Genomic DNA, 17,728 nt, shown 5'->3' with positions numbered 1-17,728 from the left:
TTCCATTATTATCATTGACATGCTTATTGACCATGATAAAAAACTTTTGGAGAAAGTGAAATCGGGCCTCTCTGATCTGGAGTCTAAAATGTCAGTTTTGGATAAGGATAACATGGTTCAACCCTTTATCAGAATACTCAAAAAAGATATGGACAAAATGGAGCTTTCCATTATTGAAGGGAAAAGGAGGAAGTTTGAGCGTGACAGACATGACTTTGATATGGGTAATGCATACAGATGGACACATAGAGGGAATACTAGACGGTTTAGACCCAGGCCTAGACATCCACCTAGAGGTGGTAACCCTAAACCCCAATATGATCCAAGCAATCCTAGACCAAATAAACCATTACCCAGGAACCCTAGTGGACAAAATAATATTGATCATTCTGATACACCCAGTGAGGATTTTTTATCCAGCGACACCGAAGGAGAACTAGACGGGGGGGCCGCAGGCGTAAACAGACTAAGGGATCTTTTGCGCACACCTCAACATCTGAAACGCAGGAAGGTGTGGGACCACTCGAGACCAATGTATTGAGTATCATTAATCTGTCCGAGTACGTACCATCAACACCTGAGATGACAGTGTTACAAAAAGGACTGACTTTCTCCCCTACCAAATCACTTGACAAATTTGAATTAACTAAGGATCTGTATCTGTTTTGCAGAAAACTTGCTTTTAGGAAATACTTTCATTCTTCAACTGAGTGTGAACCAAACTTAAGTGATGTGGATCGACAAGCCCTCAGAGATTTGATGGACTTGCTTGCTGAGTCTGAGAACGAGTCCACACTGGTGAGTCAGCGAGCAAAACTTTTTAGAAATCCTTCTAGATATATGCCGTCTTTTCAGAACTATCCCGCTATTAAAATATTTTTTGAGGTAATGCTCCAAGAGGTGTCATCTATGAGACCAACAACGCATAGGTATGACAACCTGTCAAGGGAGGAGCTAATAGCTATCCAGTCCCTAAAAAATAATACTAATTTAATCATTAAAGAGGCGGATAAGGGTGGCAACATCGTTATCTGGCCCAAAGATGCATATCTTAAAGAGGCATATAGACAGTTGAACAATACCATTAATTATCAAGTGTTACCAGGAGATCCTACGGACTATTATCATGTGCAATTAGAGATGTTACTCAATGAAGCGAAACACAGAGGGACTATTACACCTAAGGAGTTTGAATTTCTTTTTCCAAAAACGCCTACTGTTGCCACGTTTTATATGCTACCAAAGGTTCACAAAACCCTTATTGATCCCCCTGGTAGACCAATCGTGGCTGGAATCAATAGCCTTACGGCACCGGCATGTTCCTTCATTGACTTTTTCTTGCAATCTCATGTTACAGCTCTCGATTCTTATCTCAGGGATAGTATGGATCTTCTTAGGATTCTGGAGGACCTACGAGTACCGTCAGGAACGCTTTTACTCACCTGTGATGTGGAATCATTGTACACCTGTATCTCACATGAACTGGCTCTTTCTACAGTGAAATATTTCTTAGAGATGGAGGATCATACACACTCAGATCTGCATATTTTTCTGTTACAACTACTCAGGTTTGTCTTGGATCATAATTATTTTCTGTTCAATGGAAAGTATTACAAACAGATATGTGGGGTTGCCATGGGTGCAAAATGTGCACCGGCAGTCGCCAATCTTTTTTTAGGTTTTTGGGAAAGGGAGATCGTCTTTGGGGATCGCTATGCTGCATACCATCCATATATACTAGGATGGTATCGCTACATAGACGATTTGTTGGTGCTATGGACAGGTCCCCCTGAACTGTGTAGCCAATTTGTGACAGATTTAAATCATAATAATATGAACATCTTTCTAACCATGCAGATGTCTCCCTCACGAGCTGAATTCTTGGACCTGTCGATCCAGATACATGAGGATGGTACTTTAGCCACTGATTTGTATAGGAAACCCACTGCGGTAAATAGTTTGCTTCATTACAAAAGTGCTCATAATAATGCCCTCAAGAATAATATACCGACCAGCCAGTTTTTGAGACTTAGGCGGATTTGTACTAATGATTCTGATTTCCATAGACAAGCAACACAGCTACAGCAGAGATTTCTGGAGCGTGGATATCCTAAAAAAGTGGTCAAACAAGCCTTCTTTTCTGCCAAAAACAAGAGGAGAACTGAACTTGTCAACCAGAGGCCACGCGTGGATGATAAATTGGTGAGACTCAGCACTGTTTACAACAATAGCTGGAGAGAAATCCATGGGGCTTTGAAAAATACATGGCCAATCTTACAATCAGACCCTGATTTGAAGGGCTGTATTGCACCTTATCCATCTATCACTGCTAAGAGAAGTCCCACTTTAAAGGATAAACTCTGCACTAGTCATTTTTCCTCTTGTACAGGCCGTACGATTGGAGCAGGCATACGTGGGAGTTACCCATGTGGGGCCTGTAATGTCTGTCCATATATGAGTGGCCGGTCTGAGATAAGTAATTCTTTACAGTCTCATAATTTTAAATTGAATCAGTATATCAACTGTCGGACACAAGGGGTCATATATGCTCTTAGGTGTAGCTGCCCTAAACTTTATGTGGGGCAAACTAAAAATGCATTAAAGGTCAGAATCCAACAGCACATGTCCAAAATAAGACTGGCCGAACGTGATCGGAGGGAGGGCCATAGCCTTACATCAGTGGCATCCCATTTTCTGGATTTCCATGCAGGTTCATATAATTGTTTACAGGTCTTTGGCCTTGAGCACATCAAGACCACCAATAGACGTGGAGACATCGTCTCTAGACTCTTGCAGAGGGAGGCGAGATGGATTTTCATGTTGGAATCCATGTCTCCCAAGGGCTTAAATGAGGAGATAGACTATTCTGGGTTCATTTGATTGTGTACTCACCTTGTGTTTCCTTTGTTACAGATTGTTCATATATTGTGACCTCGTGTTCTCTACAGCATATTGTATCCTTGTTTATGCATATATTGGACCCTTGTGGACTCTTAATTTTCCTACTGGACTCATTGGACCTTCGTCAAAGAATCTTTGCACGTCGCGTTTTTTGATATTTTGCGTCGCTGTTTATCCCTTTGGAACTATATGAACGGAATTGATCTCATTAGGACAATATGGACTTTGAACTGTACATGGATTTAGCATTCTCATGTAACTGTTGATATATCTGTGTATTTCTATTCTTACAGGGTGTCAACCTGTTATTCATTGTTCTTTGGGTCCCCCCTCTTCTTGGGGTACCCCCCATGTGGGTGCTCCTTGACGGGGAGTATCCATACAATATTACCTCTCATGATAGAATCAAGGTAGTTTCAATAATTTTGATGTGGTTTGAGGTTATAATGAATTGATAGATTATTGTCTGCTCTGATATAAATCGATATATATGTTTAGGGATGATTATATGTATAGTCAATTATTGGCATCTTCCTTTTTTTTTTATATATATTATAGTTTTTTTTATGCATTACCCTTTGCCTCCATACTTACTTCCTCTAATGCGCTCCAGCGTGGGTATTTCCTCTATCTGGTGGTTTCTTCATACTCACGTTTTCTGCATGCGCTCCAGCGTGGACACTTCCTCGTTCTGCGTCATCTCACTTCCTCCTGGTGCGCTCCAGTCTGGTCTCTCCGGAACCTCCATTGCCTCTATCCATTAGCCACGCCCATTTACGTCGCGTGTGACGTCCTTGATGTGCGCACACGCGACGTATTCAGCTTCCTGTATTTAAACAGCGTTACACGCTGTACTTTTACGGAGAACCCCTCGCACTCTTGATAAAGCGGCGTGACGGCCGCGGAACCGGTGGAGTAGTCCACCGAGGGCCTCTTCTCAGCCACCACGAGCTCCTCTCCTGGCCACCCATACCGGATAAGTATCCCTCTGCTTTACTCCACTGTATCTTACCTACTTTCTGACTCTCTCAAATGTTCCTCCTGGTAATTTTTTTCTTCCAGGTCACTGGTTATTACGTTGCACCATTGATATTTTTATATTGTATTTGGTCACTGTTTGTATTGTATGCACTATATGCACTAATATATGCACTTTATTACACATTGCTCTTTGAGAGGTACTGAACCCGGGTTCAAATGGGGGCATGCTCTGGTTGAGCATAGCTACACCATTATTTTCTACCTTATACTACATTAAATTTATATGATGGCCAGTTATTGTTATGAGCATAACTTGATATTGTTATATGCCAATTGACTGTGGTGGCTTGTTTTTAGTGTTTTTATACATCCTTTTGGAAGTTATATAATTAATTAATAAATTGTGACATTTTTCTACTATATATATATATAGTTGTGTGGTGCTGTGTTTATGAGCATATTTTTCCTCTAGTCCATATATTTGTTAAACGTTTTATCGGTAAAACATTAGACAAATATATAACACCTTTGTGAATTTAAAATGAGATTTTACCCATGAGGTAAATTATCAAACGTTTGATAAAGTGTTTGATAAACGTTTGATAATGCTCCGTGAATTGAGGCCACATATCTTTCCCTTCTTTAAGGATGCTTGAAGTGAACTTCTGTATGTAAATTGAAGATATGCCTTACCGAACTCTATAATCACTCTCAAGAGGTTTTGTTTGTAAATTGCTCCAGTAGCAGTCAGCAGCTTTATTCAGATCCAACATCTGTGATTGTGTTTGCTCACTGATATGGCAGGAGTAGGGCGAGCACAGTCACAGAAGATGGATCTGACATACTGCACATGTGCAGAGTGAGTACCTCCATGAAGCAATTCACAGAGAAATGGCGCCTTTTGGAAGTAATAAGAGAAAAAAAATTATAAAGTTGTTTAGTTTGTTAAAGGATCAGTATTGCGAAAAATTGAAAAATGTGTAACATATGTATGAGAAGTTCATTTGTTCCTAAGTAAAATGCACTATGAGCTACTTTTCTCCTATGTTGCTGTCACTTAAAGTAAGCATTTATAGTCTGACATCTTTCAGATTTTGGACTAGTCCATCCCCTCATGTAGGATTCTCCGTATTTCCTGTATTCTTTACAAAAGCACTTCCTAGAAAGGATCTATATACAGATCCCAGCCAGGCTCCCTTCTCATTTGCACACTATTTTGACTGCTGTTCAAAAAGTTATTTTGAAAATAAAGAAAAACCTGAGAATCTCCTATAAGGAAAAGGACTAGTCCAAAACTTGTCAGTTCTACCAGATTTCTACAATCTATTGTAAGTGACAGCAACATAGGGAAAAAAATAAATGTATAGTGCATTTTACTACGTAATAAATGTACATTTTATACCTATACATAGATATGAATTTTATGCAGTGTTCTTTGTAAACCAAAACCAATGCTACTACTTAGCTCCATAATCTTTCCTGTTTGTATGGGAAGTATTTGCCAATGTTAGGTTTCCTTGAAACATGTTGCTTCACTTTAAACTTCAACCTGTGTTCCTTCATTTCCTGTTGCTTCCAAACCAATATGATTGTCAGTTGAGGTATTTTAAGTGGTTTACATTGATTAGGAAGAGTTGAATTAGGTCTTTAAAGGACAGGTCCGGCTAAGGGAGCGAGTATGCAAGCGGCGGGGTGCGTGCTCATGCAGACAAAGTAGATGCCTATCTTGCGAGGTCACCATCAGCAATGGAGGGGATCAGGGGACACAGGAACTGTGTTGAGGGAGAGATAGGCTGCCCGGGGCTGGAGGAAGTCCCAGGTAAGTACTGTATATACTCGCATATAAGCCGAAAGATGGCGCCGGACTCGGACGCCGCGGCCACAGGGCTCCGGTCTTTTTCGCTTCCTTCACCTCTTTGAAACGCAATCTTGACTCTCTGCCCCCCTCTGGGCTCCCCTTCACGCTGAGGGAGGACGTGGGCATGCTGGCTCGGCACCAGCCATCGGGTCGCGGTCCGCAAGAGCAGCTGTTCGGGACCCACGTGCGGGTCCCTGGGAGCGCCGCAGCAGACATCGGGAAGCAGGACGGAGTCTGCTGATCCACTCCGCTGCGGCCAGACCACCGGCTTTGCCACACGCATCGGTCAAGCCACAGCCCTGCAGCTCGTCACCCGTAACGGCGCCCTGCAAAGAGGCCCCGTCCACCACACATCCCAGCCGCAGGGCCAATGCAGGTCTCCACTGGCCGCACTGCCGCCCCTATCAGCTGTTTGGGCCGTGTGCCGCCCTTGGCTGCGGACCATGGGTTCAGCTGATCGGCATGCTCCCCTGGTCAGGGGAGTCCAGACGTGGACCCACCGCTGCCGCTGCCCACGGGATCATCTTTGGAGGCCAGGAGACTTCGGAGTCAGATCGCCGGATAGGTGTAGACTCAGTCACCGGCGAGGGAGCTCCACCGCCGGGTACCCTCCGCCCTCCACATTGCCACCTGCCGCCGGGTCCCCCCGCTCACAGTGCCACTGGGGTGATTGCCAGCGGCTGCGTTCTGAGGCTCCAGCTCCTTTCGCCTCACCGAGCAGCCAGGAGTCCTGGGCCTGGCCTGTCCACGGGGCCTGCAGCTGTTTCGCCGCCATGTGACTGTCCAGTGCTGCTGCCCTGGAATGGCAATTCTTCCTGCTGTGGGCAGGCTGCCACTCAGCCACAGAGGAGATGGTGCTTCTCCCCTCACAGTGGAGCTGGCTGCCGCATCTGGGCATCGGTGCCCTGCCACCACCAAAGGTAGACCTCCCTGGCCTGTCCACCACCACTGCTGCCCAGCCGGGGTGCCCCCGGGCCCCACATCCACCACCCAGGGGTGCCCTCGGGTGCACCCTGGCCCCACGGGGCCCCCACTGTATCTGCGCCCTCATTGCCCGGCCGGGCGGACTCAAAATCGGGAGTGCTACTCCTCGGGCAACCTGGTCTGAGTGAACACTGCTGTCCGCCTCCATCATGATGCCCCTCAGCTTTCTCAGTTGCTTTCTCAGTTTCTTTCTCTCTACTTTCGTGGACAAATCGGAGCACCTGTCTTGTTGGGAGCGTGTCGCTGTGTAGCGTCCAGTGCCGAAAATGGCAGCGCTCATATCAGCTCTCAGGCTACTCCTCCAGTCCCACTCTTTTCTGTTCCTGCTATCAATGTATGCTTTGCTATGTTTGTATTACGTTAATTGTACGTGTATGCTGTAATGCTCTGTACTGCTTTTTATTTTTGCTTTTATTGTTTATACGTATGACCCATGCTTGACTGCATATGATGCTGCACTCTGCTTATTTGTACGCACAAGCTGTAATGTTGTCCTATGTATGCTTGTCTCACGTCTATGTATGTGCCATGCTTAACTGTATGCTATTTCTTGTCTCTTCACCAACGACCCTGTATGTGCCAAAACCAATTCCGGGTACAATCCACCCTTGTACTTGGCGATAATAAATTCTGATTCTGATTCTGATTCTGAAAGCCGACCCGTGTATAAGAGGAGGTACCTACTTTTCCCCCAGAAACCAGGAAAAAGTGATTGACTTGCATATACAGTAAGCCCCCTCCCCAATATAGCCCCCTCCACAGTAGCCAGATGTACCCCCAGTACAAGTCAGTCCCCCACCCTATAGACAGATGTGTGCCAGGATCATACGGCTGTGTCTCAAGAAGCCATTAGATGGCGTCATAGATATGAGACACAGTGATTGCTACACAGGCCGTAACGCCAATCATTGCACTGCTGACACATTGCTTGTACACTCCGCTCCACAAGCTAGAGGACACACGTAGTCTTGAGCAGCACACTTTGCACACCATGTTGCAGGGGATGGAGGGCAACGGACACAGCAGGGCACGAGCTAGTAAGAGCAGGATCACTAGTGCACAATCCTTATGTTCCTCTGCCATTAACAACACCTGCTCCACCATCTGATTTGCTTCATTGACTCGCATATAAGCCAAAGGGGGTAACTTTTCAGCACATTTTTTTATGCTGAAACATTAGGCTTATACGCGAGTATATACAGTGTTTTTTTGTGTGTTTTTTGCTTGGATGTTAATTAAAGATGCTCAGGAGGCCTTCAGAAAACGTTCTTGCTTTTGTCTCCAGTGCCAATGCACCCAACTTCTTCTCAGCTTCTTGTCGTAGGGATAGATTGCTTTGAAACTGAATTTGAAATCACTTTGTCCCAGAGGTCTGGTACAATATATTTGTTACCAGAAAAAAATAAAGCTATGATGTCAGAGATCAATACTTTTAGCCAGCAAAAAACACTTACAAGTATGGTAATACCCATTAGAAGCAGCCAAATATCCCACTTTCATCTTTACAGACCAAAAGGGCATGCCCACTAAATCAGAATACTAGGACCCAAAAAGCAAGGTATTTTCTTATGATTTGACTTCTCTATTACATTCTGGTCTGTATCCACGAGTGCCAAGAATGCTCCTTTACCTGTGTTGTTTACTTGATCTAGTCTGAATTTTTTATAAGAAATTTGTGTTGATCAAATTTTAGCAAGGACTAAAATTATATGTCTCAGTCCTTTTATTTCCCACTCGTGTCCACTTACTCATGTATATTTGTGAGTTTGTGCAGTTAGTTCCTGGACAGCGAGAGCTTGAATAGCTCTGTGAATGCACAAGCTTGTGTCTGTGTTGCAGTTGGCACCTGTGTGCATCCCAGATGGCTGTCTTAGTTAAGCAAGAGTGTGTGCTGGAGGAAAGTGGCAGATGGAATGAAAGAATTATCATTCATCTGCTGCTCTCGAATTGATGATTTTGACCACTGCCCTGGGGACTGCCGATTCAGCCTGCCAGTGGTAACCACACTTATTTTTTACTGTGGCCAGCATCCACGCCGTTATTTCTTGCTTCAAATATGTTGGGGTCCTAGCAATTCCCCTGTCAAACTTTTAGAGGCTGGCACTTGTATCAGATACACTATTTTATTGCTGTACTATTGTTTCATTTTATGGAAATTTAGGTTAGGATTAAATAAATCATTAACCAGCATAAGATATGTACTTACTCTGCAGTATGATGTGTGTTGACACTGATCAGATGTCTGCATATGGTGCCCATACACGGTACAATTAAAACATTCGATTGTCCTGCTTATTTAACCAAAAGGATCGAATGGAGTGGAAATCGAACACAATCTTTTTTTTTGATCAAGAAAAAAATGAAAGATTATTCTTTTTTTTGTAAAAATCTGATCAGACATGTTGGAAAAATCTGGGTAAATGTTTGTGAAATTGTATAGTGTATGGTATAATGTATAAGAAAATAGTATTAGCTAAAACCAAATTTCTTAAAAAAAATAATAAAAAAATTGTACCATGTATGGGCACCATAGAATTTTTTTTCACCACTTCACACCAAAGCGGTTTTTACCCTAACGGACAAGAACAATTTTCACCTTTCAGTGCTCATCCCTTTCATTTGCCAATAGCTTAATCACTACTAATCACAATGAAATGATCTATATCTTGTTTTTTTCACCACCAATTAGGCTTTTTGGGGTTGATATTTGTTTTCAGTAATTACTTTATTGTCTATGCATTTGAAAGGGAAAAACAATGAAAAAATACACTAATTCTCCAATTTCATCCCCTATAGTTTTAACACTGCTACTGTACATAAAACCCACACATTTTATCTGCCTATTTGTCCTGGTTATCACAAGATTTTAATTATGTCTCTAGTACAAAGTATGGTGACAATTTGTTAATTGGAAATAAAGGTGTATTTTTTCTATGTTTTTTTTTCCACTAATCTCACGTGCACGCTCGCGGGAACGCACGTGCACGCAGCAACATCACTGTTTGACTTATAAAAACATCCTGCTAGAGCCTCTTAATGGCTCCAGGACGTTTTTATAAGTCTGCTTGTCATTAAGTGGTTAATACAAGTTCTTATGAATACAAATTATGAAAACATAATTGTAGTTTATGTTTGAATAGTTGAAAATGCACTTTTTCATATATTAACCAATGATACATATACTGTTAATTTTTTTTCAATTTTACATCATATGTTCACTCAGAACAAAACCTAAATGCTCACATGAGAGTGCCCATTCCATACAATTTTGCTTTCGTCAATCTGTAGCCCATAGCCTTCTGGTGCTCGTCCATCAAATCTACCAATATTGACATAATTATTGCTGCCGTTAGGATAAAGTCGCCAGTTAAGGATATCGAGGTAAAGAGGTATGTCGCCATTCTTATCAAAGAAAACTTGTTCTCCAGCTGTATTTTTGAAATTTACTTTTTTAACATAATAAAGCAGCTGTAAGGAAATAAAGATTGTTTTTTGAAATAGCGAAGTAGAGGCAAGTTGAAATAGAACATTTATGTCTCTGTAGTAACAAGGGTCCAGATTTACTAAACATTACATTTTACCCGCACACACAGTTTTAAAGAAATAGTAGAGATGGGACGAATCACAAATTTCCTGGAATCCAAATCCAAAAAGATTCTAAAATCTTTTGAATCTCAAATCTACTGAACCCTGTACATAAGCATTGTGTGATCAGTGTAAGAATAGTAGTTAGACTTAGAATAGTATATTTTAAGTCTAACTACTAATTTTACATCATACAATTCTTACGTACAGTATTAATTAGCTTTGAGGTTAGAAAGATTCAAGAAAATTGAGAATCTTGTAGGATTTGGATTTGAGGAAATTTGAAATAACGGCAGGAGGGAGGGAGGGAGGGAGGAAGTAAAAAATATGTGAATAAAATAGCAATATTTATTTAAAAAATAAACAAAAAAATTACAAATAAACAAACATTGGGGGAGCAATCATAGCCCACCAACAGAAAGCTCTGTTGGTGGGCAGAAAAGGGGAGGGGGGGGGGAAATCACTTGTGTGCTGAGTTGTACAGCCCTGCAGTGAGGCCTTAAAGCTGCAGTGGCCTAATTTGGAAAAAATAGCCTGGTCAATAGGGGGATGTAAGCCTACGGTCTTCAAGTGGTTAAGCCCTATGGGAATAAAACATTTTATAAATTTTATTCTATTAATCTTGAATTGTGTTAAACCATTTTCTCTTTACCCAGAAATAAAAAAAAATAACCCATATAAATAAAAATCGTTTCTACCTGTTACAAGATGTACTGTACCTGCCAAGGTTTATGTGAAAAAATATCTGCACAGGATCCATTAGCAAAAGGTCCTTGTCCTTTGACACAGGAATGCATTTCATGCAATGCTTGGCCAATGGCAAACACCGCATTATGAGTTCTGTATGTGTACCTAAAATTATAAACATCATATATATTGGGATCAAGCGTTTCTAATTTCTCTTCTCCAGTGCACCAAACATTACTGTCTTCAGATGTGTTTAAAAATGTTTTATTATAGTAAGGATACTGGGGTAGCCAAACACAACCAAAAGCCTTCTCCCAAAATGTTTTAATAAATATATCATCAGGATATTTCGTTGGGTTGATACTATAAAGAAATTCTTTAAAACCTGGAATTTTTCCATTTGCTGGTGCCACTCCCAGACTGCCATTTAAAGTTATTAGAATTTCTCGTCGAGGAAAGTCTGATGTGATTGACCAACTTCCACAACCCAGCCACACTTTATCTGTAATATTATGAAAAGACGCTTCCTCCATTAATGGAATAAGGTTTTCCATAGTTGAGTACACAATAATTGCTGTGGCTTTTGACTTCTTTAGAACATTTATAATTTGAAAAACTGACTCCATTGAGTTGTAGGTAGGAAGAATTTCTAAGAATGCAACACATGCTCCATTACTCTCGATTTCCTTGGTCAGCAGTTGGGAGCCTGATCTTCCTAATTCATTATCTGTTGTTATGATTCCCACCCAAGTCCAGTTAAAATAGTTGACCAATTTAGCAATGACATAGACCTCATAATCATCATTGGAGATAGTTCTTAGGAAAGATGGGAATTGAAACTTATCACTCAGGCTTGGGTGTGCAGAGGCATAACTTATCTAGTTTGAAGGAAAAAAGATAGATACTATAGTTAATATATAGTTAATATATATTATTTCCATTTGAAGAATGATTTTGTGCATCTCCTTGATGTAACATACACTCAAGTGTTTACATATGGCAAAAGGGTAAAACAGAAACAAGAGGTGGGTCTCAAATTATATTCAGCACCATGAAAAAGTAGAGAGTTAGACACTGTAGAACAAATATTCTTGAATCTTATATGGACTTCAAAATAATGAGCTCACAACTTGGTTATGAACTAGTCATCAGTTTGAGCTTCAAGTTGTAGAACCTTTTCAAACTGTTTTGTTGAAATGTTATTTTCTGACACTTTATACAATGGAATCACTGCCACTGTATACATGAAGTGACAAAAAATGAAGTTTCAACAAAACAGTTTGAAATACTGAAATATCTGTCATTGTCTCTTTTTAAGGTACTGAGGCAAGAGCAGCAGTAAAATCCTAGTCAAGTCAATGTCAAGAGCCGAGGCTGCCATACTACGGTGCCACCTGTCGCACTTGGCAATCATCTGTCATCCCTAAGGACACATGGGAGTGGGGGCAGAGGGAGGTGAAGGTTAGGCAGTGATGACCCAGTTCTTCATAGAAACCTGCATTGATGGCTGACGCTGCTGAGGATCATGATTGCTGACATCTGGCAGTGGTGGCCAAGGTGTTACAGTTCAAAAGGTGCAGTAGTGTTAATTTCTGTGGTGGGTCCTGACTCCTGGGCAGCATTTAGCAGGACTGGTCAAGATGACCTGGCTGTTGCGGAAGCATCCAGCTGTTGTGGCCCTTACTTCCAGATCAGTGGCTGGCATCATAGAGGGGCTGAACCAGAGGTGTCCCTGCTGTGGTGGAGCAGCAGCAGCAGCCTATGGATGGATGAATGGATGAAGCCGGTTTTCAGCGAAACCAAAGGTTTCCCGATCAGCGCAGTGTCTTTCTATCTCAGTGGAGCCTGATTTCCTGGGTAGCAGCAGTTGACTCCAAAAGGCCTGTACCTGCACAGACAACGAACGCAGGCAGTGGCAAGGTGGAAAAAACTCCAGATCCCGAACTCCCCACGACCCTCACCAGCGTCCTAAGCTACACCGGACCACACTGCACACCTTCAGTGGGAAAAAAAGGTGAATTGGTAGGGAAAAGAGAAGAAAAACAAGAAAAAGCCAGAATCCTGTGGCCATGGCTGCCAATTAAGGCACCATCTATCTATATATTCATATATGCCTTACTTACCAGTGTCTTTGGTTGCCTCCATCTCCAACAGTTTCCCCAAATTAGATCCAGGGTTCCAGGGCTGTTATGTATCTTGGGGATTTATCTTCCCTGGCTTGGGGTGGGAATAGAAAAATTGGAAAGCATTGCAAAAAAAAGCAACAGACGATCAGACTTTGTATTTAAAACAATGGGCCTGACCCATTCACTGTTGGACTCTTCTATTCATCCCACTTTACTTAACCTCTGAATTTCCTCAGTTACTGCCTGTCTGTATGCTTCTAGGATCTGGAAGGGTTTAACATCTTTTTTTAAGCTTACATGATAGACCTGAATTGGGTTTCATTTACCTGGCTCTGTCATTTGTCCCATTCTGCTTGTTAAGGATCATGTAAGGGTCTTGTCACTTAGCTAAACATTTACTTTCTACCATCTGTACTGACATCGGGACCACAACAAGGTAGGCCACATTGCTTTAAGTCAATTACTCACATACAAATGAAACTATATTGTTCCAGAGACCTTAGATCAGCAAGAACAGGTGCTAATGGGATGTAGAAAGATCAAACAACATATGCTAAAATTAACCCTTTGTAAAAATGTACACACACTTCAACTTATAAAGCAGCAACTAGTAGGAAGAATATGTAAGGTGGGTAAACCGGCTGCTATTGTTTTTTTAAAACCAACTAATGTTCTCCAACAATATTTGTGGTTTTTATTTCTGCTTGTGTTAGAGGTGGCAATGTCAATAAATGTTGGTTTGCATATACTGTTACTAATTTTGGTATGATTTGTTTGCTTTAGCCACACCAACTTAGCACCTACTCTTGTCTATCTCAGGTCTGTGAAAAATTAGCACAGTAATATTTGTGTGCTAGTTAAAGGGTAACTGAAGTAAGAGGTTTTTCACGGACAGAAAACGTCTCTATCATTAGGAAGGAGTGGGAGGATTTTTTGGGCCAATAATAAATGTCAGGCTATCCGTTTTCTTATCACTTTTTGTTGCTATTTTGCCTGTGGAGCTGGAGATGCGTTTTCTCATTGCTTTTCACTACCCATCCGTGTATCCGTGGTCCGTGAAAATGCAGCAGATCCGGACCTTCCGTTCAGGTTTTGAGAACGGGTCCCCGCAAACACAGACGGATCCGTTTTTTTCTTGGGTGAGGATTGCTGCTATTTTTAACATTAGTATCTGGGACTCCGTTTTTCATCAGGGCTGAAAAACGCAGCCACGGATACGTTTCCGGATCTAGTGTGGACTAGGCCTAACACAGGATTGATTAATTACCATTCAGCTGTGTTGGAATTTGCATGTCTGCTCTCATTGGTGGATGTCCACATAAAAGCCTCTTCCTGCTTAATCACTTTGCCTGTGATAGTGATAAGCTTACATCATAGGTGTATTGCTGGATCTTGTACAGGGATGGTCGTAGTCAGCCAACTGCGCTACGCTGGAACTACGCGTAGTTTTATGCAATTACGCTTCACTAAACTACGGCTTCGAAATCAAATATTCGCTTCATATACATTTTGTAGACTACGCGTTAAAATATGCAATTACGCGTAGTGCGAAGCGTAGTGTATGTGGATGCTTATGCCTGTATGCAGAAAATGTTATGCTTTAATTCCTCTTTAAATGCTTATACCGGTAACTATGTGTACATTCCCCTTTCCAATGTGTAAATTTGTAAATATACAATCGCACACGGAAAATTAGACGCCAGTAACGCATTCGTAGTTCACCACGCAATACACATGTTAACTACGCATAATCTGTAACCTTTAAGGGTGTGACTACAGAGAAAGGAGCTCCTGCTACTGCAATAGGGACCACGATTGTTGAGAACCCCACAACAATTTTCCAGATCAGGTGCTATTGTAGCCACACTTGTCATGGGGTGGGGAGATCATAATAGCGGGCCCAGGTTGTACAGTTCTCGAAAAAGAGTGGGAATGTTGGGAAGCCCCATCCAAGTTTTGTTTATGGACCCAATAATTTGTAGTTAGGTCCCCGGTGGTGACCAGCTTCAGTACCAGCTTCAATTACAAATGGTCTTTGGTACAAATAACAGCACAGCAAACTTTGTAAGGCCTTGTTCACATTATAAATCGCCAGCTCTTATAAAATTAAAATTTTTGGGCGCCTTTCCACCGTGTGTTGTCATTACTCATGTGAGAACACATAGACTCACATAGAGCAATATTGCACAAGCACTTTTAAGGCGATTTGTAAAATCGCCAGTGCTTTAAAAAAAAAGTGAAAACGCTCTTTTAGTGTGAACAAGCCCTAATGGATTCTTTGATCAGATAAAAATTAATTGACGTTTCTATTAAAAAAAACTGCAGCATGCAGAAAAATTGGAAAGTAATTAAGCTAACATCCAGCTTCATAAATCAGCTCTTATGGCTCATTTACACTAGTAAGGCCCTATTCACACTTGAAAGCGCAAAACTCCAGCGTTTTCTTCCGGCGTTTTGTGTGAGTGATTTTTCAGTGGAAAAATCACTGAACAATGCAGTGATTTTTTCCGTGTTCGCATTTAGCGCTTCTATAGCACTGAAACGCGATCGCGGGGAAATCGCCAGACAATAGTGCAGGCGACGCGTTTGCGTTTTGCGATTTTGGCCAATTTGCGGCGAATGGCGCAAATCGCCAAAGTAAGAATGGGCCCATAGGGTTTAATTACACTAGTACTTTCAAAAGTGCTAGCATTTGAGCATTTTGCTGAAATCGCCGGCACTCCCAACAAGTTTGAATGCACTGCACAGCAACTCACTGCTGTAGTGTGAATGTTTAAATGAACGTCTATGAACTTCCATGTTACCAAGTTTAACAAAAGCTATTTGCAGTGCGCCAAAACTCACTGCAACTTACATAGTGGGAATGAGCCCTTATGCATGCCTTCCACTGCCTGTCACTAGTGAATAGCAAAGCTCATGTAGAATCTGTGACCTGAAAAAGGGATATGTCAATGTGATAAAAATAGACTTGAGGGAAACTTTTTGGTCATTTTAAGTTGCAGCCCATTTTCAAGTTGCATACATTCACATAAATCGGCATAAAACACAGAGTTGTTTGCATATCATGGATCACCTCTAATTCTGAATACTACCAATGCATTGTAAGGGCTGGTTCACACTCAGTGCTTTGCTGATAGCTGATAGCAGAAAAAGCAACTGTTACTAATGTATCATTCTCACTACAGCAGCATTTGCAATTTGGATAAATCACAAACCTGTTGCATGCAGCATTTTGGGGGTGATTGCGTTGTGATTCTTGTTTTATTGTGGCTGGATAGTGTTAAGGGCTCTGCCTCTGACACAGGCGACCAGGGTTCAAATCTCGGCTCTGCCTGTTCAGTAAGCCAGCACTTATTCAGTAGGAGACCTTGGGCATGTCTCCCTAACACTGCTACTGCCTATAAAGCGCGTCCTAGTGGCTGAAGCTCTGGCACTTTGAGTCTGCCAGGAGAAAAGCGCAATATAAAGGTTATTTGTCTTGTCTTGTCTTGTCTTGTCTATCGAATTGGAATCACAAATGCAAATTGTGGCAAAATCGTGACAAAAAAATCACCATCCCGGTTGTAATCGCAATTCATGATTTGCATTACAAATGTGAACCAACCCTAACACAAGTTATGTTGTAAATATCATGGAAATAAATTAGTCTAGTTTAGTAAGTTTTAGACATTCATTTTTACCTGTGGATATCTGTACAACCCAAGTATCCTGGCTATCGGTATTGAGGCTTTCGAAGGCATGTCACCCACAAGTGCAGATGGAAGGTTTTCTGCATGACAGTTAAAGTTTGGTACTGGGGTCTTTTTTCCTGATAATATCCATGATGTGCCCATAAGGGATCGCACTTGATTGTAGCAGGAATCATACAAGCGAAAACCTAGTGTGATGTTTGGCAGAATATCTGATGATCTGTTGAGCTCCCATATGGCGTATACCATAGCAAGGAGGTAACGGTAATACCTGATATGAAATCTAAATTGTGAAGAATGTTTCCATCAATAAAGTTGGATTATATATGCATATTTTAATGTCATAAACCATTCATAATGTTAAACTAATACCCAACTATGTATTATGTTTGTATTATAGGAATTTGTTTTGTTGGTTATGCATGAATTATGCATTTGTGAATAGGCCGCATGACAGCAAATCAGAGATTACTCAGGAAAAGTTTACCACCTATCAGCTGCGCCACTGTGGCAGATTAGCATTCAATGGAGAAATCGAGGGATACATAGGCAAAAAATGAAATAAATAGTTTACATTAAAGTGGATCCGAGATAAACTTTTACTCATTGCATAATTGTGTTCCTTTCATATAGTTTATAGGGCTTTCCTCAAACCAAATACTTTTTTGTTTTGTTTTAATACTCGAATGCCCTATAAACTAAACAAGCCTCACCCACAACTCCTTTTGTGCCTTAGCACTGTAGCAAGGGCTTATGGGAGCTCAGTCTGGGCAGGAGGAGGAGGAGGTTACTAGCAATTCATTTCAGAGGCAGAGGGTAGTGTTGGGCGAACATCTAGATGTTCGGGTTCGGGCCGAACAGGCCGAACATGGCCGCGATGTTCGGGTGTTCGAGCCGAACTCCGAACATAATGGAAG

The 17,728-nt window shown here is 41.6% G+C and overlaps 1 protein-coding gene across 1 annotated transcript in view; it reads right to left on the bottom strand.

The window, feature by feature from the left end:
• LOC137533532 (extracellular calcium-sensing receptor-like) overlaps window positions 1-17,087 on the bottom strand; it is a 28,131-nt gene extending 11,044 nt beyond the window's left edge. The window contains exons 1-3 of the mRNA XM_068254905.1: window positions 16,803-17,087; window positions 11,029-11,874; window positions 9,968-10,192 (exon numbers count right to left, since the gene is read on the bottom strand). Of these exons, the coding sequence (XP_068111006.1) occupies window positions 9,968-10,192; window positions 11,029-11,874; window positions 16,803-17,060 (1,329 nt within the window). The 5' untranslated portion in view covers window positions 17,061-17,087. The remainder of the gene's footprint in view (window positions 1-9,967; window positions 10,193-11,028; window positions 11,875-16,802) is intronic.
• Window positions 17,088-17,728: the final 641 nt, after the last annotated feature.

The sequence above is a fragment of the Hyperolius riggenbachi genome, chromosome 9 (genome assembly GCF_040937935.1).
Source record: "Hyperolius riggenbachi isolate aHypRig1 chromosome 9, aHypRig1.pri, whole genome shotgun sequence".
NCBI classification, from domain to species: domain Eukaryota; kingdom Metazoa; phylum Chordata; class Amphibia; order Anura; family Hyperoliidae; genus Hyperolius; species Hyperolius riggenbachi.
Note: the sequence above shows the minus strand (reverse complement) of the source record. Positions and strands in the feature narration are given on the sequence as shown.